The sequence below is a fragment of the Talpa europaea genome (genome assembly GCF_964194135.1).
Source record: "Talpa europaea genome assembly, chromosome: 15".
Classification (NCBI taxonomy): domain Eukaryota; kingdom Metazoa; phylum Chordata; class Mammalia; order Eulipotyphla; family Talpidae; genus Talpa; species Talpa europaea.
This window is the reverse complement of record NC_140083.1, coordinates 26,901,503-26,925,053: the sequence shown is the minus strand read 5'-3', so window position 1 is coordinate 26,925,053 and position 23,551 is coordinate 26,901,503. Positions and strand designations below refer to the sequence as shown.

Sequence of the window (23,551 nt, the reverse complement as noted above, 5' to 3'; positions counted from 1 at the left end):
AGTCACTCTCAGAGCTGGCCGGATGCTGCAAGCTGGCGGAGAGCCAAAATGGGGATCCCCCAAAGCCCACATGTCTGCCTTTTATATCAACCTGGCTGCTTAACCCCACCCTCAGGTCTCAGCCACCTTCCCTTTGGTGGTGATGGGATTTGGAGTTCCAAGTGGCTTTGGCTTTGGCCTGGGGTGGGTGTGGAGTCCACAAAGCCTGTATGGAATTAGCTTTAGGACATCCTTTTCCCCCTAACATATCCATATTCTGTTTATATGGATGTAATGTAGTTGAACTGTAATCATGTCTTTTATATTTCAAAACAATGTAATTTAGTCTTCCTGATTATCAAACATGGAAGTTATGGAAAAAAGACCATTGATTTTTACTTCAGAAGACTTTGAAATTAAAAGTCGATAGGAAAGATATTTTCCACACACTACGTGCACGCATTTGTATTTGCCATTTGCTAGTTATTCCATAACTTACACTGGTGCAGATAAAAAAATTTTCTAATTTAGAGAATCAAAATTGTATTCCATATGACAATGAATAAGACATTATCTGAAAACTACTTTGCTTTATTCTTTGCTTGACTTACCACACTTAAAAAAAAAACTGAGCAGAAGTCTGTTCAAAGTAAATAGGATGAACTCATTTCAAATCTCTTCTCAAAAGAGACCATAGAATGAGTTAGCCAGTGTAACAAATTCTATTTAATCCTTAAAAATCCAATTAATTAAAAGTTGAACAAGAGCTAATGTGGGTATCTTTGACTGAATTCACCATAAAATCGACATGGATGACATGATTGGGTTGTATTTTGCTTGTACTTGAAATGGTCACTAAAATTTCTTCTCAAGGGTCTATGATCCTGTGTATTTTAAGTGCTGTCTTGGTGGACACAATTATAAATTTCATGTTCGCTTAAAGAGAGCTTTCCCATGGCCTGCACAAGAAAAGATATTGATTGTAGTGCTTATTATTAAAAATGTTAGTAGTTGGTTATAAAACAATAAAAAATTCTGAAGTGATTTAATGAAAACAGATGGGACAGAGGAATGGAATTGAGTATATGATCCAGCAAATATTTATGGCTAAGTTGCATATTCTCAAAGCTGATTGAATGAGTACAATGTTGGAGGCTTTTAGCAAGACTGCAGAAGTCTCAATGGTAATGTATTTTTTTTCTAAACACCTCAGGACAATTTCACTATGGGCCCATTTGGTAAATCAATTAGTACAACTGTCATAATCAGTATTATTGAAGATAGAAGGAAAAAATGAGTCAGTGTAAGAGTGTCAACGTCTGACTAAAAAATAGTGGAATATTATTATTATTTGCAAAAGGGCCTTTGAAAGTATTCAGAAAGTACCAATGTAGAGTATCTTTCCATTTGGAATGGAGAGGAGAGAATGTGAACAAAATGCCTTTTGCATATCCATCCATATCACTTCATCTCAACTATGTTATCCTAACCCAAGCCGTTATATCTCTTGCTATATAATAACCTCTTAATTGGTCTCTGTTTCCACTCTTACTCCAATAATTTATTCTCTCTAAAGCAGTCAGCATGATCTTTTTAATACATAAATCATATCATGTTACTCCCTTGCTCAAAAGCCTGCCATGACCTCCATTTCAATAAAATCTAACTTCCCTCAGTGGTTTACAAAGCTTTCTGTGACCTGGCCCCCATCTATTTCACTGTTCCTCTCACTCACTCTTTCCTAACTACTCCAGTTTCTTTCTATTCCTGAAACATCAAATAGCTCATGACTGCCTTACAACTACTGAACTGTTCACTGCCTCCTCTTATGCTTATTCCTTGGTTTCCCATCATTCAATCTAAGTTTACATGTCACTTCCTTAGCAGGTCTTCCCTCATCATCAATTTCCAAGTATCTACCAAAGCTGCTTATTTTAAATCTGCAAACTATTGGTCCCAACACTTTGTCTAGTTAACTATCTCCTCCAACCCAATGTGAGCTCTATGAGAACAAGACTGTTTTGCTTTGCTCATGTGTTTCTATACCCATTGAAAAGTGCTTGACCTATCAAGCAGTGGAATTTTATAATTGCTTTTGATTTTAAATTATGAAATCTAATGATTTTTGCTCCAAGTATCTAAGAACTATATTTAAAAAAAAACAAACACTTTTATGTGTACAAGAATTTCATTGTGTAGAAACATCGCCAAATAAACATTAATTATGGAATAAATTTAGCTTTGGGAAAGTATTTTAATTTTTGATAAAGATACCAAACTATAGAATGTATTATAAAACTAACAGATTATGAAAGAACCACAGATTTTTTAATTCCCAGGATGGTCAAGGACAAAATTTCATATTCTTTGTTATTTCCACATGCAGCTTCTCCTTTTCAGGAGTGTTACAGAAGATTCAAAGCCTCATGTCATTTCCATTGTTGCTGGTTGTGCAAATACCAATCTGATATTGAATGACTTAATACCAACATTACTTATTGTTATTTTCCCAAGAACATTTGAGCCTCATTTCATATAGATGTTTGCCGACAGCTTAGTGTAGTTAAATATACAGTACTGTCTCTTCCTAATCATGGCAAGAACAATTTATATAACACCAGAATATCTGAAGATGGCAGATTAAATGTCTGATCAAGTAAGAAAGGAATTAAGTCTATGCTGCTTATACAAATGGTTATGGAGAATCTACTGCAGCTACTGCAGTTTTACATCCTTAATCTAAAAACTCAGGGTTTATGGGTATTCGTCTTCAAGGGATTTTCTGAGGATTAGGAATAGCATGTGAGAAGGGCTTAGTACACAGCAAGCACTTAAAAGCCGATTCTACTATCATTTTTCTTGAATTTTCTTAAACATGTATAGTAAACCTGGTTTAGCATTCTTTATCACAAAGTGGATTTTCGAAAAAGGCAGGTGCATCTCTGACACATCCAAAGACAATTTCAAAATCTCTCAGAACATGGGCACTGGAAGGCCTCATTGCTCTTTATAGTAGAGCTGTTTTCCAATGTTCTAAGGGGATCTGCCCAGGATCAGCACTAATGTTGTTTATTCTGTCTATGGCAAAGGTACGTGTCCAAGGGGTGAGTAGGGCTGAAATTCATGCCATCTAGTTATGCGTCTGAGAATCTGGGTTTGCACAGAGATTGCGTTTTCCCAATTTGTGTGAAGGCATCCAATAGAAAAACATGTATCAGACGCAAATAGGTACCTGACCCTATCCAAGAATATTATTTTCCCAAATAGCTTACATTTGCAGGATATTTGACTGAAGGATCCATCAAAGAAGCAACTATCTTGTTTACATTTTTGATCAATTTTTTAAATTATGAAATCTAATGATTTTTTCCAAGAATCTAAGAACTAAATTAAAAAACACTTGTATGTGTAAGGGAGTTCCCTTGTGTAGAAGGCACTTCTCACCTATGACATGTGGTTTTGCTGTGTTTGTTGCTGCTGCTGTTGTTGCTGCTGCTGGATTAGCAATTGCTGCTGCTGCCGACGACGGGCAGTCCGTAGCTTTTCAAAGCGAGCCTCCATTTCTTCCAGAACTTTCGGGGTATATCGGACCACCAGCTTGACGCTGTCCTTAGCTGCTTTGAGTAGTTCCACAGCTTTTTCATGATGTTCTCCTTCCACACTCTGAAAAGGCAGTGATAGTTCTTATAAAGGGAGGAGCGGGGAGGGGGAGCTTTCGAGTACTTTTCCTTGAGATACAAACATGAAATGAGTATCTGAAAATAATACTCAGTTTGAAATTTCAAGAAGGCATGGAAATTGACTATATTACCATCATTATTATTTATTATACTTATAGTTGAGCTATAAGCTGTTTAGGATATAAGCTGCTAGGCTACAGAATTTATTGAATGGAAGTTTAAGAATGTAAAAAAACAATGAAAATCTAAGAAATAATTCTAGCATTTAGAATGGGGCTTCTAAATATCATTTAGATGTGCAAATATGTAGTCAGGAAAATTTTGACATAATTACAAAGTGGTGACAAAAATATCCCTATAAGATATTTAAATTTATTAAGAATCTACAATGACTAAAGCAGTGTCTTATTGGTGTAGTAAGAGATAGAGGGGAACATAGGTCTAGAAACAGATACATCAAAGGAAAAACTTTTTATATGGTAAATGTGGAATGTAAGCCAAAGGGGGAAAGAATTATTAAATAATGATGATGGAACAAATAATAACTAAATGACACAAAATAATGTAGGTCCCAATCTCACAGCCAGTGCTAAATATGACATATTTTTAAAAGACATAAATGTAAAAAAAAACCCATAAGACATAAATGAACACTATCATCATCCTGAAATGTAAAAATAATTCGTAAACAAAAATAACAAGAAAAAAATCACAAAATCAGCTTTATAAATTAGTAAGTTTCATATATCACATGCCAGTAAAAGGTCAAGTAATAAACCATAAAAATATCTTTTCAGGATATGATAGTCAATTTGTTAACAGTCTTCAAACAAAGAGCTCTTACAACAGAAATCTAAGCAAAATGGGAAAGTGACACTCAGGGACAAATGAAATAAATAAATGACATAATAAATATTCAAATTCCCTAGAAACCAAAAAAAACTTAAACAGCCTTTCATTTTTTAATTAAAATATTATAAATGCATTTCATGGAATATAGAGAAACCAAACAAAGGGTAAGATAATGTCAAACCAAGAACTAACTCTAAAATCTGACTGTAGAACTTAGGCTACCAGAGGTGGGGGTGGGAAGGTGGGGGTGACAGTAAAATGGAGAGGGAGCAAAAGCAACTATGGTGGTTGACTATGGTGTTTAGGGGCTGGGTTCTGTGTGGTAACAACACCTGAAGGGGAAGATCCTATACTTCTAAAACATAAATAATGATGTAAACCAATGTAATCTTAAAAAAAAGGATAAATATGTATTTTAAAATAGATGTAAGGAAAAGATGTAAAAAGTATGTAAGTAAATAGGACTTATATACTGTTAATAATTTAACAAACACTGCTGATTTTTCTGGAGGGAGCTTTTGTTATACATTAAATAAAACCCTTTTTTAATAACTAATTTTGGAAAAATACACTGAAAATATCCTCAGATATGTGCACATACCTATAAGGTAGATAGATCACAAAAAATAAAAAACAATTCTTGCCTTTTGAGTTTAAAAGTCTTTGGAACATCATGGCATAGAGAGTATTTGGGAAAATTATGTTTAGGGTAAGTAAAGACAAAGCACCTTCCTTACCCAAACCTTCTAAAGATTCTCCAGGGTGGGAGAAGCAAAATGGAAAGTTGTAATCATGCCCTGAGATGCCCTGAGAGGGACAATCTCCCCCAGCCCACTAATCCTCAGTGGATAGCCAGGACAGTTGATTTAACCCCTATTTTACAAGACTGAAATACAAAGGACTTTTTGCTTTACTTCCTTGGTAAAGCTCAAACAAAAAATGTGGGGCTGAGAGAAGCCTGAAGACCAGAACACCATGCATATTTTTTTTTAAATTTATGCATATAAGAACTGGGCTATAGGCCAGAGGTGTGGGGGGTGAGAGGGTTCACCAGAGACAGAGTGGGGAGCAGAACAGGTGGATTGACTGAAATACACTGCTGAGGGGAGCAGCAAGTGAGACAGGAGAGTCTGCTGTGCCATGTGGGTTAGCTCCCTGACCGGGGATCTAACTCATGCTGCAGTGGCTGCGGATAGCTTCATAGTGCTGTCTTAACCCCTTGAGCCATGAGGGAGGCCCCAGAATACAAGCATAGCAGCGGACACCCCAAATTGGTAGAGATCACACTTTCACAACCCAAGCAGAAAGGAAACTTAAATGGGTATTTAAATAGAGTTACAAAAAAAGGAAAATAAGTTGTGTTTCAAGCACACTTCAATTACATTTACAATTATGAATTCAAGATTCATAATTACTACTTTTTTACAGATTTGGAGAAGGACATTGTGTTCTAGTCTACTGTTTGCTACAGCAGGATGTATGTGGACTGAGAAGAAAAGAATTGCTTGGAATTTAACAACTTACACATCAGTGTCCTCTAAAGAGCACCATTTCAATCATTTATCTGAGTACAAGGCAGACACTAAAGGTTTAAGAAATGACCATGGTGAGCCCTGGAAGCAAGTTATATAACCTCTCTTCTGCCAACCCTGGGTTAAACAGAGAGCAAGGGGTTATAAATAGCTGTTGGGCAGAGTGCATTTTTTTATCTGTGCCTGAAGTCTCAGAAAATAGGCTTGTTCATTGAAAAATGTATTCTTTTAATTATGCATTCGGTCATTAACTTGGTCACTCAACAGATATTTATGAAGTATTTTCTGCCAGTTATCTTCTACAAACTTCTTTGTAAGACCATGAAAGTCAGGGGAAAACTCTAATAACTTTCAACAATATAAAACCTACTTCCAGTGTATTTGTAATATCTTTGTTATTTCCCCCAAGAAGAACTGTTGATGTATGGAATTCTCCTTTGAAAGGAAAACTTGGTGATGTGGTTGTCCACTCTTTTCCCTAATTTCTTTTTTAGCATTAAAACTTACATGTTTATATGTTTTAGTCACAAAGTTTCATGCATTTTCTTGTCTAGATGATTAGTCTCCAGGATCCATTTTGGCTTTTGTTCTACTTGTTTTCCTTTACTAGGGTTGAAAATTCTAGGCCAGGCCTTCAGGGGCCTGTTGTCCCCATTTAGGCATTCTGTCTGCAATTTGGAGTTAGTACAGGAGGGCCTGGGCACCAACACCTGGGACCATCATGCTCTCATCTCAGGACTAAAGAGCTTAGAGTAATCTGGCTGGGGCACCATACTCAAACCTGCAGAACTGCCAGCATCACCCTCTTCCACCCCTAACCTACTCTATACAGTTAGCATTCTATAAGGTGCAGACCCCATGCCCTCTGAATACAGAATTTTTGCCTTAATGCTCTATCTGGTTTAACCAACACATAGTTTCTTTTTTGGACTAGTCAGAGTTAAGGGGTCCCCTGGTATGACTCTCCTTCCTCTTTTGCCTTCCCAACCAAGACACAGAACCATCACCTTCCTTTCTACTCTGAAAAATGTTTTGTTAAAAAATACAAATTGAGGAATGCCCTGGTGGCACAAGGGGTTAAATCTCAGCTTTATGAAGCAATTTGCAGCTACAGCAGCACATAGAAAAATATATATATATTTATACACACGCACGCACGCACACACACACACACACACACCCCTCGCCAATTCAGGAATTGTCTAACTAACTCAGTTTGAGCATCACTGAAAACTTGCAATGTCATTTTTCCACAAAGAATAAGAATATGGCCCTTATGTGATTTGGGGAGATCTAAGGTGACTTCCAATTTTAAAATGAAATCCCTTATTTCATTTAAAACTTGAAATTCTGTATTTTTAGATTTAATTTCCTTGCTTCAAGTTTTGTTGTACCTATTCCAATTTGAGAAAATCATTAACAAGGATTAATGTAACAAGGCTTGCCAACAGACATGTGGCAAAAATTGTATTTGATTAAGAAGGTGGAGTGAGGGTTGGTGAGGAAGGAAAGAGTATAGTATGTACCCAGGACATATTTAGACCAAAGAGAAGTATGATTCTGAAAGAGAGAGCCCATAAAGAGAAATATTGCCTACTTTGGCCAGGAGCATTCACTAACATGAATAAAAATGCCGCTATGAGAGAACAGATATGCCCATCCTGAAAACATTTCTGTTTGTTTCCTGCTAAATCTTTTAAAAATACACGTAGAGATCAATATGGGAGAGTTCAAATAGGTTCTTATGACCATTTTGAAATGCATAAATGCAAGCTAATACCACATGAAATTGATATAAACCCATAAGAATTGGATCTCCTATCATGCTAAAATATAGAGGAATATATTTTCATTCAGGAAGCTGGAGGAAAAAAATAGCGCAATAAGTAAGCAGGTGCACACTTGTGTCCAAAGCAATCCCATGCAACAGTAGCATGGGGAAGCTTTACAGTTTATTTGATGGAAGTCTAACAAGTCAGGGACCGGGGAATGAAGCATCTTTTCAATATGGTTGCATTCTGATTGTTTAATCGTTTTTCTGTTTCCAAATAAACATCATGAGGATTAACATGGCTGCTATTTCTTGGTGTGTTGAAGTTCCTAGTTGATTTAGGATCGTTTCTAAGAAGAGAGCTCTGTGGGTTGCACTGCTTGCATAAATTTACTCATGGCAGGAGCTCTCCCCTCCCTGTAACAGAAAAACTAGTTACTTTTGATCCCAGTTAGACCTCAGACTGCCCTGGGAAGGAAGAGAAGAGGAGCGTTCCCTGGGAAGGAGACTTGTTATCCATGCACACTAAATTTCCAGATGATCCATGCCCAGGTTTTATGCAGCTCTTTCTCTGTAAGGATCACATGAACATAATGCTGATACAGTTTGCTGCTAGATTAATTGCTTAAACACTGTGTTGGATAACCAAGATTTGGTTATATATTTCAGTTATTCTAGACATTTCTAGAGCCAGGCTTATGCTTGATTTCCTACATGAAATCATTCCTTTGGGAATCAAGGCTGAAATGATGTTATCAAGGACTAAATGATATCAAGGGTCTTGGTTATGACACCTTAGTGCACTTAAGTAGCTAAGAAACTCAGATCATTCATTATACCTGTAAAGGCCTTTAGAAACAATCTTGTTTATCTCTTTGTTTCTTCTTTTTTAATTGAAGTACCATGGTTTTACAGCTTTGTTTGTATTTTGGAAGTATCAGAATCCCCCCCTCAGATGTAGTCACCACAGTACTCCCACCAAAAAGCAACCTTCGTCTTTCACTCTCAGTAGATATGAAAACAAGGACCATGAAGGGCTGTGATCAGGCCCATTTTATGAACTTTTTAGTTGCAGGACTGGATTATACCTTTTGATGACTTCTTTTTTTTAAAAAAATATTTATTTATTTATATAAGCACTGGGTACAGTAAGAAGCACGGGAGGGTGAGAGAATTCACCAGAGCCAGAGTGGGGAGCAGAGCAGGCAGACTGATGAAGTACACTGCTGAGGGGTGCAGTGGGTGGCAGGAGAGGTCTGCGTGCCATGTGGGACCCTTGCCGCAGCCAGGGATCGAACCAGCGCTGCAGAGGCTGTGGGCAGCTTCGCAGCCCGGCGCTCAACCACTGCGCCACCAGGGGACACCCTGCCTGATGACTGCTTTTTATACAGCCCATTCTGTCTTTCTAGATTACTTAATCCAGATCATGGCAAGTAGGTGTTTGCATGCTATGAAAGATTCAGAACTAATGACAAGGATAAGACAGGTTAAATCCTAGGTGTAAAGGGCATGAATTGTCCAGTGAAGGCAGGCATGAGACTCTATGAAGTCTTCACTATTAGTGGAGTGGGGGGCCTCAGAGCCCCAGGTGCTACGTGGAACAGTGGAACTGAACTGAGATGTTTCTAGACACTGACTTCTTACTTACCAAACCATAACCTTAAATGAGGTAATAAAGAGAGCATAACTATCACATAGGTGACTTTCTGATTCGTGGAGATTTTTAGACTAGTCATTGATAAATCTGGGTGTACAAAGGAATCAACCGAGACACTTTTAAAATAGAAAGACCTAGACTGTATCCCAGACTGGCCCTATCAAGACCCACAGCATTATGACCTAGGAATATGTGACTTTATCAAACTCTGATACAGCCAGCCAGTCACTGGTGTTCAGATTAGTGTTTGGACTTCATGCTCGGGGCTATACCTGTCTCAACAGTAAATGATATCTTAAGAGTTTCTCTACTACATTACTCCAAGAAAGAGGACTAAGAAGACAAGGGAAAATCTTACAGTTTTGCCTTGGTGAAGTTTTATACTCAGCATTTTTGGTAATTAAAAAAAAAGACATATTGATTGGTGTTTAATTAAGAATGGAATACCTCTGCACAAACTACAGATATATTCAGAAAAAAATCCCTTTATGACTCTTTAATCCTTTTCTTTCCTCAACTATGTTAATTTCCTGTTCTAATTGTATTCTCTCTTGCTGAAGAAAAGTGGCAAGTGTATAAAAAGTATCACATTTATCCCTTGGAAAAAAATATGCTAATGTTCTCCCATAGTACTTTGTTCCTGCCTAAATGCTAATATCTATTTCAGTGCACTGTAATTTATCAGTTTGCAATCATTCTGCTGTCACTAGACTGTCCAAGGGCAGGATGAGTCTTATTTATCTCTGTGTCCAGCATTTATTGTGTGCTCAATAATTACTTAGTCAATAAATAAACCATCAATATGCATATATTTGTCTATTAAGCTAAGGAGCCAAGACTGCCTCTTTTGAATGTGAGTTTCTTTATCAGGATTGTGAGCTCAGAGAAGCTGCTTAGTATCTCTGAGCCTCAAATTTCTCATCTGTAAAATGGGTATTTTGCAGTGTCTACTGAAAAATATCATTATGGATATTACATTTAACATACACAAAGCACTTGGAAGAGAATCTGACACAAAAATTGTTAGCCCTGTATTGAACTATTTCCTCTGTGATAATCTCTAGGGCTTCATGTTCTTAAGAACAGCAAAAACAACAACAACCAAATACAATCTACCATTAGGGTAGGGAGGAATTTCTATATATTATCTAGATAGCAAATGTTTACTAAATAAATTTATAGTGTATAAAGTTTGTTGGAAGAATGCTTAAAACTACTTAGGTAAATCAATGGTTTCTAATCACCATCAAGTACTTTAGAATCATCATTTCCATACATACAATTGATATGGTAATTACAAATGATCATAATTTATTCATGAAAAACTGTTTTGTCAGTCCCTCCACAATGTCATACTTTGTTAAGAAGAGCATGCAGGAGATTCACTTGGTAGGGACCTGTATAACGTGAGTGAGCTTGGGAGGGGGAAATCATCAAATCACCAGAGTACACAGGAGCAAGGAGGTGAGGGGGCTAGGATAAAGAGTATCTATAATTACACATATTTATGAGAGTAGTTATAAATATAAAAAAGTTTTGAACCATGAAAGCAGAGAGTGAAGAGCATTAGCAGCAGACCCTGGAGGCATCAAACTTCAAGTAAGCAAAAGCTTTAGAAAAAAATTCAGTGCCAGAAATTACAAACCCTAACATTTGGTTGATCTCAGTCTCCACCTTTCAAATCTGGAGACTAAAACTGGAAACCAGTACAGTTACTACAACTCAGTTGTAATGATTTATAGTAACTCTGCTCAATCTTTGATGTTCGGGCATCAAAATGAGGGGTGGGGAGTTCCTGATGTTTGTTGAGATGATTAAACACACACACACACACACCCCCAAACACATACACACACACCCAACACACACATACACCAAACACACGCACCCCAAACACACATATACATTGCGAACATACATACATAAAAACCCTCCACATGTACACACATGTACACACATACAGACTTACATACACATGCACACACATTACACATACACATATAGATACACGTATATCCATGCACATGACCATCTTCAGGAGTACAAATGTGGGCACTAGAAATCTGAAAACAGAACAAAACTGTGTGGGAAAATATTTGTAGGAAATGAGATCTTTAAATCAACCTGTTAATTTTTGAGTGCTAGATCTCACCCAGGAAATTCACATTACAGGGAACCTCCTTCCAATCATGACTCATACCGATTCGTGCTTCTAAAATGCATGCTGTGCCCGCCCACACCCTCGTGAACTACCACACTCTGTGATGATGAAACGCCCGAGGAACAGAGACTTGCAAATGTTCAGAAGCAGGAGTGTTGCAGTTGTCAATTCTCAATATTTGCTCTGAGGTCTGATTTGGCATAAGGGAGGGGCTGTGGAGGTGGTGATGACTGCCATCCATATCCACCAAGAACTACCTTCTCCACACTCACCATGGTCACAGGTCCATTTAAGCCTATAAAAATTCTCAGTTACTGAAATGTAGTATGAATCCTTAATCAAATAGCAAACCAACATTTAGTACCGTCAGGCCCATAGGGCAGATCAGTCAGGGATTGGGGTCAGGAGGATCAGAATTTGAATCATAGACAAGTTACTGCTTAAAAGTGTGACCTCTAGAAAATGGTCTTGGCTCTTTACGCCTCAATTCCCAGATAGAGACAGTCCTGATTTTTGCACTGGAAGCCCCAGAAAATGCCTCAATCCTGAGTTAACTGACCATTAAGATGCAGAAAGATATTGCAAAAGATTAAAGAGGGCCTGGTAGTATTTGGTACATGATATTTCTTTAACTTTTTTTTTAAATCATCAGCCCATGTAGAGTTGTATTTTCAATAAACATGAAGAGACGTAATCTTATTTTGAAGGATGGGTCCATTGAACATCAAAGGGCAACATTAGGAAGGGAGATTTATGAAGAGCTGAGTTAAAAGAATGGTCTGAAAGAATAGGTTCAAGTCCACGCAGGCACACGCTCTAATTCTGTCAAGATGCAAGAAGGCACACCCTCTAATTCTGTCAAGATCTCCTCTGCCACTGCAGTACCCCAAGAATGATAGAACCGACTTAAAATGACAAAGCTAGTTTAGAAGGACCACCCAGATTCAAGTGAGGGAATGTTTAAACGTTGATGAGTCAGTATCGCATTCCTGCATGCTGACTGAAATCCATGAAGACAAATGTCAACGCCCACACTTCAAACAGTCTCCACTGATTTTTATGGCAGATGGACTGCGATCAAGATAGTCCCCATCTGGATTGGACTGGTGCTGGAAGGTTCTATGAAGGATTTTGTCACCCAGAAAAAGGCTTAGCCTATAGGAGGCTTTAGGGAAATCTTACCTCAGAGTGCATAGGAGGCATCATCCTATCACCTCCTCCTAAATGACAGCACGCACTATAGTCCAATAACACCAGGATTTGTTTTTTCTTTCTTTTTTTTTTTCATTTCCTTCAGCATCTTACTTTACTTATATCACAGAAACTATAGATTTTTTTTTTTGAAAGATTTATTTAGGGCGCAGCGGTTGAACACTGGGTTGCGAAGCTGCCCACAGCCTCTGCAGTGCTGGTTTGATCCCCGGCTGCTCCCAGGCCACCGGAGGAGGGTCCCACATGGCGTGCAGACCTCTCCTGCTGCCCACTGCTCCCCTCAGCAGTGTACTTCGGTCCTTCTGCCTGCTCTGCTCCCCGCTCTGGCTCTGGTGAATTCTCTCACCCTCCCTGCTCTTCTGACTGTATCCAGTGCTTGTATAAATAAATAAACAAACAAACAAACAAACAAACAAATAAATAAATAAATCTTAAAAAAAGATTTATTTATTTTATACAAGAACCGGGGTACAGGCCAGAGGCGTGGGAGGGTGAGAGGATTTACCAGAGACAGAGTGGGGAACAGAACAGGCACACTGACGAAATACAATGCTGAGGGGAGCAGCAGGTGCGACAGGAGAGGTCCGCCGTGCTATGTGGGACCCTCGCCAGCCGGCCGGGATCGAACCGGCACTGCAGAGACTGCGAACAGCTTCACAGCACGGCGCTCAACCGCCTGCGCCACCAGGAGAGGCCCAACTATAGATTTCTAACCGGTGCCAAAGAGACAATTCTAGGTTACTGAAATTATTAAACCAAATCCTTCAAAGAGTAGATTTTATTATTAATCTGTTGCAGAACTCTAGAAGCTCAGGCAATTAGGAGAATTGAGAATTAGTCAATTCTCAACCATAAAGGAGAAACACAACAAATCTAAGCGGAAATTGTCTTAGTCTGGAGCTGTCAACTGTGTTTCTTATGAAGTATAAAGCAGTAGGAATATTTATGTTGCTGTACACTTTTAAATAGTAAAACATTAATAACAACCATAATGTTTAATTAAACTGTAGAGGCTCAACATTACAGATGGCTACTTGCAGGAAAAGAGGTGAAAATTTGAAGGATGTTTCAGTTGTACTGTCCAATAACTCTCTAACTCTGCATATAAATGTCTTTTCCAATTAAACACATACCCATGGGATATTCTTCATATTTGTCACCAGTGACTTATCCTAGGATTTTCAGGGGGTATTTATTTTAAGTGCTCTAACTGACTAATGCCCAAAGATTATTTTCACTCCCTCCTCTCTAGTCCTGTTATCACTGCCCAATTCAGCCACTCCATCTACAGGGGCATCCTTAACTCTCCCCTCACTCACATCCAATTAACCACCCATACTAGTTATAATTCATTCCTCAATTATCATCTCATTTTATGCTTTCCTTCTTTTTACTTCTTATGATTTCTTGCTTAATTAGTATATCCTCTAGCTTCTCTCTTGTCCAGACTCTCTTCCAGAGTCTAACTTGGCTCACTGGCCTTTGCATTCCCTCATTTAAAATCCAGTGAAGAGTAGAAAGGACACAGCTCTGGGCCTCCCCTGGTGGTGCAGGCCGTTGAGCGCAGCACTGTGAAGCTGTCTGTAGCCTCTGCAGTGCTGGTTCAATCCTGGCCGGCCGGCAAGGGTCCCACATGGTGTGGCAGACCTCTCCTGTCTCGCCCGCTGCTCCCCTCAGCAGTGTATTTCTGTTCTGTTCCCCACTCTGTCTCTGGTGAATTCTCTCATCCTCCCGTGAATCTGGCCTGTACCCCAGTTCTTGTATAAATAAATAAATAAACAAACAAACAAATAAATAAATAAATAAATAAATAAATAAATCTTTAAAAAAAAAAAGAAAGAAAGGACACAGCGCTGGTCGACACTGTCCTTGAGGGCAGGGACTGCTACTGATTGCTTCTCTCTGGTCCCTAGCACAGTGCACAACACTCATCCAAATGTTTAACTAATCTTGGAAGAGCTGGCTTTGAAGTTTAGTATCAAAGATAACAAGCTGTCAGATTTAGAGAAAGTTATTTTACATCACTGTGCCTCAGTTTCTACATATGCAAAAAGGTGAGCACAACATCTCCTGCTAAGATGGCATTTAAGATTTAATGATCTGGGGCCTCCCCGGTGGCGCAGTGGTTGAGCGCTGGGTTGCGAAGCTGCGCGTGGCCTCTGCGGCGCCAGTTCGATCCCCGGCTGCTCCCCGGCCACCGGAGGAGGGTCCCACATGGCGTGCAGACCTCTCCTGCCACCCGCTGCTCCCCTCAGCAGTGTACTTCAGTCCTTCTGCCTGTTCTGCTCCCCGCTCTGGCTCTGGTGAATTCTCTCACCCTCCTGCGCTTCTGACTGTACCCAGTGCATGTATAAACAAAACAAACAAACCAGCAAACAAATAAATAAAAAGCATGCCTCTATTAAAAAAAAAAAAAAAGATTTAATGATCTGCCCATGTGAAATGCCAAGTACCAAACTGCCCCAGAAATGTACCCAATAACTGTGGACTCCCTGACCCCATGAATATTTCCCTATTTCTTTTCTATGAAAGAAACTAAAGATGTCCTATAGTATACAAATCACTTCCCATCAATTGGCAGGTCCAACTCTGTTTCCTACGTCCATCTCTGATATTCGAGCAGCATCATGCTTTTGATTTTGCCATGTTTCTTCATGTTTCCATAGTATCTCAGTTTTATCCCCTCAGTCTATGTGACATTCCTCCATTCCCCAATCTTAGTAAACTTCTACCCATCATTCAATGTCCATGTCAAATAATACTTACTCTCCAGTAGATCACCTTCTTATTCAAAGTAAAATGCAAATGCCATACAATAGCCTGCAATTTATTCTCCACTTCCAGCTAGTCTCTCCAACATCTGCTTTCTTCCACCATATTTATATCCCTAAAACCTTAGAGCACTTTCCTGTATTGCTCATGCCTACTTCATACCTGCCAGAGTTTTGTATGATTAGCATCCTCTAATCAAGTTTCAGGTAACAGGTGCCCAACTCCACCATTAGAGGGTTGAAAATTAAATCCAGAATGGGATAAAAAAAATTCACTTATTTAAAAATTTGACAATGCCAAAATTTTGGTGAAATTTATATTTTCATACAGCATGGAGTATAAGTTGGAGGTCAATGGCAGCATCTATTAAAATAAAATGTGCCCATACCCTCCTAACCTGGATTGTCACGTATCCCATATCTATTCTAGAAAAAAAATCACTGTGTTATGTTTCACTGAAGACATAACAACTGAGTGAAACTATGTTTCACATTTTCACTGAAACATTTTCACTGTGTTCATAGTAACAAAATAAAACAAAAGAGCAATAATGGGTAACAAGTTTAATGTCCACTGATAGGGGAATGGTTACATTAACTACAGTAACCACATACAGTGGAGTACTATACAGCAGATTAAAAAAAAGTACTGACAAGACATCAAATATAGACAGACATATACATATATAACATCAAGAAAGCAAAATATAGAAAGCAAATCATAGAATAATTGGTATATATGAAAATAAAATAAAATATTTTTAAAACTTCTAGTACTGCTACTGGTGTTACAATGCTACTACTATTTCTACTATTACTATCACCACCACTACTAGCTAACATTCACTGAGTGTTTGCTGTCATGTACTGTTCCAAGTGCTTTTTTTTTTTTTAAGATTTATTTATTTATGCACGAGCTGCGGTACAGGCCAAAGATGCGGGGAGTGAGAGGATTCACAAGAGACAGAGTGGGGAACAGAACAGGCAGACTGAGTGAAATACACTGCTGAGGGGAGCAGCAGGCGAGTAAGGAGAGGTCTGCTGCGCCATGTGGGTAGCTCCTGACCAGGAATCAAACTCGTGCTGCAGAGGCTGCATATTGCTTCATAGTGTGGTGCCTAACCCCTTGGCTACCAGGGAGGCCTGGTCTAAGTGCTTTCAATGTATCAAAATAGTTACTCTTCATATTAATCTGGCAAGGTCTGTAGTGTTATCATCCCAATTTTGTAAATGAGGAAACCGAGACACAGAAAAGTTAAGTTTTCATCGGCACACAATTAATGGCCAACACATCTAAGCCTGGACTCTTGAATCATTCTCCTATATCATCTTATATGTTTATATCTAAAAATAAAAAAAGTAACTGAACGAATGTGTGTATGTATACTTGAATGCAAAGAAATATACTTAATGAATACCCATTATCATATTATTTCTTCATGGGGAAGGAGAGAGGACTGGGCAGGAAGGATCTGTAATGAAAGGAGGAAAAGGGAAATTTTTAAAAAATCTAATTTCAATCTCCTCACACTCAGTTGTCTAGAAATTGTTAAAAGACGCATTCCCAATTTCTTGTATAATTTTTTCTAATACAATAGCCCAGTATCATCATGAAGAAAATGAGAAGGAAAGTCATTCCAGAACAAACTGAAGAAGGAGGGATAAAGGGTAATTTTGTTTTTAAAAGTGCTTTGAGGCACAACTTTGAAGTAATTTGAGCAAAAAATAAATTATAACTGTAATTGCTTGGATAATTCAGGTGAAATGAAGGGATTTTAGCTGAATTACCGAGGAATTATGGATGTAGAAATGTGGTTTGTGGGAGCCTCTAATATAATGGAATGCAATGAGATTCTGTTTGAGCAATCAAGACTAAATGCCTTTGCTGCTGGTGTCATTAATTTTCTGTAACCTGAGTTTTTCGTTCCTCCATTTCCTCTCTCACTTGTTTATCTGTCCACACCAGTGTTTCATCTACATGACCTGGCAGAAGATTCATGCTTAAGTATCAATGCTAGAAATCCAGGTTTTCAGGGTATGATATTTGACCAAGAATGGAGAGGAAGAATTATAAAATACTGCATGTATAAATTTCTGCTTTTCATCTATTGGCTCCAGAGAAGAATAACTATAGTGATTTCTAGCTTGATAGATGTGAGATCCCAGAGAGAGTTGCAACTCAGTTGACCTAGGGATTTTTTTGAAAATGAAATGAGCTGGCTTTGTATTTCTTCTTTGGTATCATTATTATTGATCCTCTCTCTCCCCACACTCACCCAAATAGTAATGTGTTGTTTAGAACAAACAAAGAAACAAAGCTATTCCTTGCATTAACAGATCATAATTAGATGTCACTTCCCTCACTGAACATTAAGTTAAACCTGTACCTCTTTACTTTCATTTAATTCTGGCTCATTCTAAACTGCTTGTAACATTGTAATCACAGCAATTATTCTAAAATGCACATTTTGATCACGTCATTCTCTTGTTTAAAATCCTGTTGAGTTCCTTTTTGCTGAAATACAGTCCAAAGTCTTCAGCACAAGGTACACCATTATGATCTGACACCTGTTTTCAACTCCATCTGCCAAATTATAAGACTTCAAACAGAATAACTTCTCTAGTGCCTGGCCTCTTCCAAATATTCCCTCTCAGATGACCTGTTCACCTTCCTCCCTGCCCCCAGTCCCCAACCCAACACTTCTATAGTAGGGACCCTCTCTGTCTGGAGCGAGATGTCTCTTCTATGTAGTCCTTTGCCTGAGAAAATAATGATTTCTTATTTTGATAAGAAATTTCTTATTTTGATAAGAAATAATGATTTCTTATTTCTTATTAAGACAGCAACCAATGACTGCTGTCTTAATTATGAACTGTTGCAATTACAACAACTAACATTTATGTCTCAGGAATTGTGTGATGCCCCGTGTGCTACTGCTCCATTTAACACCAAAACATAAAAACAAGGTAGCTACTATTATATTATCTCTTCATAAGGCAGAAACTAAGATTCAGAGGAACTGGCATTATGCCTCAAACACCATAAATTACATTGAATTGGTTTGTGTTTTATAGGGACTTAGGGAGAATTAAATGGCCCAGTGCATTTAGAATGCTTAGCAAATGCCTGCCCTATAAAGTCTCAAAGGAAGACTTCCCTCTTACTTAGTTATCATTCCCATCACTACACTTGTGCATGTGTGTGTGCTGGGGGGTGGTGGTGTCTGCTTCATTTGTAAACCTAACATCTGGGGATTTTTAAATTACCATTTTGATGTAGTGGTATATAGAATAGATGATATATTCTTAAACTCTTGCATGGTCTGAATTAGCAAAAACTTCAAAGGTGAGTTCATTCCCCTGAGCCCATCTCTAGCTTACTTCTTGCTTCTCCAATGAGCCAGTGCACTTCCATTTCAGGAATTCTGCACCGACTCTTTGCCTCTGAATCAAATGCTCTTCCCTCCACACTCATTTGGCCCTGTCTCCCATCTCCTTTGTTTTTTTTTAAGATTTATTTATTTATACACGCACTGGGGTACAGGCCAGAGGCGCGAGAGGGTGAGAGAATTCACCAGAGACAAAGCGGGGAGCAGAACAGGCAGAAGGACTGAAGTACACTGCTGAGGGGAGCAGCGGGCGAGACAGGAGAGGTCTGCTGCACCATGTGGCCAGCTGGGGATTGAACTCTGCGCCATGGGGGAGGCCCTACCCATCTTCTTTAATCCTCGCTTTAAACATCCCTTTCTCAGGGAGGCTATTTTGACCACCCAGCATCACACTCCCTCCTTCCCAGAGTCTTCACTTCCAATCCTCCTGATTTCTTCTTTCTTTTTTTGTGTTCCATCTTTTACTTGTGTTCCATCTTTACCTTCTTACTTTATTGAAGTAACATTGGTTGTAAGGGGGTGTGATCCTATACCTCTAAATCATATACAGTGTTGTAAGTCAATGTCACCTGATTTAATCTTCTTCCCTTAGTACTGACCACATCTACACCTGATACTGTCAAAATATTAAGGATGTAAAATAATGGTACTTCATTAAATTAATATATATATATATTTGCTTATTTAGTTTGTTTATTGTTTATCTGCCCTACTGGAATACAAACTCCATGATGTTAAAATTTTTTCTTTTTTTAGAAAAAGAAAAATACCGGATGGTCTCACTCATAGCAGGAATCTAGAAAACTTAAATAAGGGACCAGGAAAATGAATAACTATAAGAAAGTGAAAATCAAAATCAACAAAAAACTATGAACCAGAGACACTTTTAGGGGGGCGGGGGCGGGAGGGGAGGGATTGGGGTCAGAATGGGGGGCTGCAATTGTATGGGGAATATAACAATAAAATTTATAAAAAAAAAAAATTTTTCTTTTTTTTCATGAAAGAATCCTGGCTGCTTCAAACAGTGCCTAGTATATTCCAGATATTTAACAAATACTTATTTATTTATTTATATCATTGTTCATTTTAAATAATATTTGCTTCCTCCCACCCCCTCAGGTGTAGTCCACATAGTTTCCTTCACCGATGCACCTGTGCACCATCACCTCAGTCCCCTGTGCTCCTCCCTCCCTCCCTCTGATCCCTCTCCCTCCTCCTCCCCTGCAGGATGTCTCTGATTTATAATTGTCCATTTTTGCTTTATTGTGCTTTGTACTGTTATTATTTTTTTACACTGATGTCTTATTTGGTTCCTCTATATTCCTGCTATAAGTGAAATCATCCGGTATTTTTCTTTTTCCTTCGGCTTATTTCACTGAGCATAATTCCTTCTAGTTCCATCCACATTGCTGTGAATGGCATGAGTTTATCTTTTTTGATTGCTGAATCATATTCCTTTGTGTATATATGCCACATTTTCTTGATCCAGTCATCTATTTTTGGGCATTTGGGTTGTTTCCAAGTTTTACCTATTGTAAATAGTGCTGCTATAAACATAGAGGTACAGGTGCTCTTTTGAATCAATGTTTTTGTGTCCTTTGGGCAGATCCCAGGTAGTGGAATTGGTTTGTATGGTAGCTCCTTTGTTAGTAGACTGAGGAATCTCCAATCAGCTTTCCACAGTGGTTGGAACAGTTTGCATACCCACCAGCAAGTAGGAGAGTTCCTTTTTTTTTTAAAAAAAAAAAAAAAGAAAAGATTTATTTATTTATTTATACAAGCTGAGTACAGTCAGAAGCGTGGGAGGGTGAGAGGATTCACCAGGGCCAGGGCGGGGAACAGAACAGGTGGACGGACAAAATACACTGCTGAGGGGAGCAGCGGGTGGCAGGAGAGGTCTGTGCGCCATGGGGGACCCTTGCTTGTTGCCGGGCATCAAACTGGCACTGCAGAGGCTGTGGGCAGCTTCCCAGCCCAGCGCTCAACCACTGCGCCACTAGGGGAGACCCTAGGAGAGTTCCTTTTTCACCACATCCTCGCCAACATTTGTTGTTGATTGTTTTTTTGATATGTGCCATTCTTACTGGTGTAAGTTGGTATCTCAACATGGTTTTAATTTGCATTTCCATGATGATAAGGGATGTTGAACATTTTTTCATATGCCTGTTGGCCATTTGCATTTCCTCTTTGGAGAAATGCCTTTTAAGTTCTTCTGCCATTTCTTGACTGGCAGAAGATTCTTAAGATTCATAATCTTCTTAAGATTATGCTCAAGTCACATTACATAATAAACTTGCTTAGGGATATGTGTACTTTAAATAAATTGTATTTATGTACTTTCAGCTCTATTTAATATTTCTCAAACTAAAGATTTGGTGAAATAACCGATTAGCTAATTTCTTAGAGAAAGCAGATGACTGTGCACAGATTTAGCAGGTGATTGTGCAAAAATAATGAAAGTTAAAAGTTTTACTCAGGGGCCTCCCCTGGTGGCATTGTGGTTGAGCGCTGGGTTTTGCCAGGCTGCCATCAGCCTCTGCAGCACCGGTTTGATCCCTGGCCACTGACGAGGGTCCCACATGGTGTGCAGACCTCTCCTGCTGCACCCGCTGCTCCCTTCAGCAGTGTATTTCATCAGTCTGCCTGTTCTGTTCCCCACTCTGGCTCTGGTGAATTCTCTCACCCTCCCGTGTTTCTGACTGTACCCAGTGCTTGCATAAATAAACAAACAAACAAATAAATAAATAAATAAATAAATAAAGTTTTACTCAGGTCCCTATTTTCCTATAAGTAATAAAAGAACATCAGAGCAAATTTTAATGACAATATTTGATTAATTTTATACACAAAATAAACTTGCCCATTAAAAGTTGTACACAATTCAATTCTTGACAATTTTATTAAAACTAAATTTATTGGAGATCAGGAGGCTAAAAGTGATGGGGCTTCTATGTGGAACAGTCCAAACACACGTGCAAAATTATAGTCAACGCAACTGAAGGAACTCATATTTCTAACCCAAATATTGACACCCTAAAATGATCTGTGATCTGATAACTAGCCTCAGACAACTTGCATTATCCCTCCTGTCAATCTCATCTAATAAAATAGGACCCATGTGAAATGGTGTATGCAATGGGTTCCGGCTGTAATTAACTGCCCACATTGTTACAAGCACGGACAGTGACATTTAAAATTGCTTCTTTTTTTTTTTTTTTTTTTTAAATATTTATTTATTTATTTATTTATTTTTAATTTTTTTATAAATTTTATTGTTATATTCCCCATACAATTGCTTACTAGTGAACAGCATTCTAATAGTCATCATTTAATGTAGATTTGTAAAAAACTGAACAGCTTGTGGTCACAAAAATAAAGGGGATTTCAAGATTAGAAGCTGCTACCCTTCAAACCTTGCAAGCCAGTCTCATTTCAGAACCATGGTAAAACACAGAGCAAGCTCTCAGCGTTCCTGCAGACCACAGTGACAGACTTTATTGAGTGTGCAAATAGATACTGTGTCTTCCAGAATTAGGCAGAAAAGAAAAGTGGCAAGGTCTTAGCATATTTCTGTTTATGACATATTGGCACAATATTTCTACAAAGCTTAATTTGGGAGCAAACTCATCCAAAGCTGAAGCTAGGGCCAATTTCAAATAATGCAGCCATTTCTATTGAAAACCAACTTTGAGTTTCCAGGGGAATTAGATAAAAGAAAGCTCCTTTATGTATGGCTTATGTTTTATTTAAACTGTCTCTGTCCCGGTGCCAGGCACATGGAATGTGGTTAGTATATCTGTTCTGGCAGTCTGATTGAAAACTTTAAATTGATAGTCTTAAAACTTTATTTGCCCATAGAGACAGACTCAATAATGGTGTGTTGTTCATCTCCTTGCTATTGTCTCCCATTCTCAGCTTTGGGTCTTCTCCTTATTGATTCCTTGATTCACAGAGAAGCCTTGGATGAAGTCTCTTATTTGTGGAATTCCCTACCTCCATGCCATGATTTGGTAGAAGGCCAATCTGTTCACATATTCCATGCAATGTATAATGTAAGCAATTTTGATATTAACAGTGCAGCTATCATTTGGTTTATATCAGTTTTCATAAAATTGGATGAATTTAGTTGAAAGCAATGATTCTCAACCAGGCACGAGTTCTCCCCTTGAGGATGGCTAGCAATGTCATGAGCCATTTTTGATCATCAACATGGAAGGGGAGTGTGTCACTGGTCAGGGATGATGCTAAATATTCCATGACATACAAAACAGCATCCCTAGCAAACAATTATCCAGATCAAAATATCAACTGTTCCAAGATTCAGAAATTCTGACTAAAATAAATTTAATTTAATGAAAGTTTACTTTTTAGAAGTTTTTGAATCATAAAGTTTTCTACTTTGAAATGCCATCAGTTGGATAAAATTCAATTAATTAACTTTAAATTAACATACTCTAATCTGGCCTCCCTGGTGGTGCAAGGGGTTAAGATGCAACCTATGAAGCTATCCACAGCCACTGCAGCACGAGTTGGATCCCCAGCCAGGG

The 23,551-nt window shown here is 38.4% G+C and overlaps 1 protein-coding gene across 1 annotated transcript in view; it reads right to left on the bottom strand.

Moving 5' to 3' along the window:
- Positions 1–3,284: 3,284 nt before the first annotated feature.
- The window catches only part of LIN7A (lin-7 homolog A, crumbs cell polarity complex component), a gene marked incomplete at its 5' end in the record, with an annotated part of 101,377 nt that continues 81,110 nt past the window's right edge, over positions 3,285–23,551 (bottom strand). The window contains one exon of the mRNA XM_084255009.1: positions 3,285–3,642. Coding sequence (XP_084111135.1) covers positions 3,424–3,642 — 219 coding nt within the window. The 3' untranslated portion in view covers positions 3,285–3,423. The remainder of the gene's footprint in view (positions 3,643–23,551) is intronic.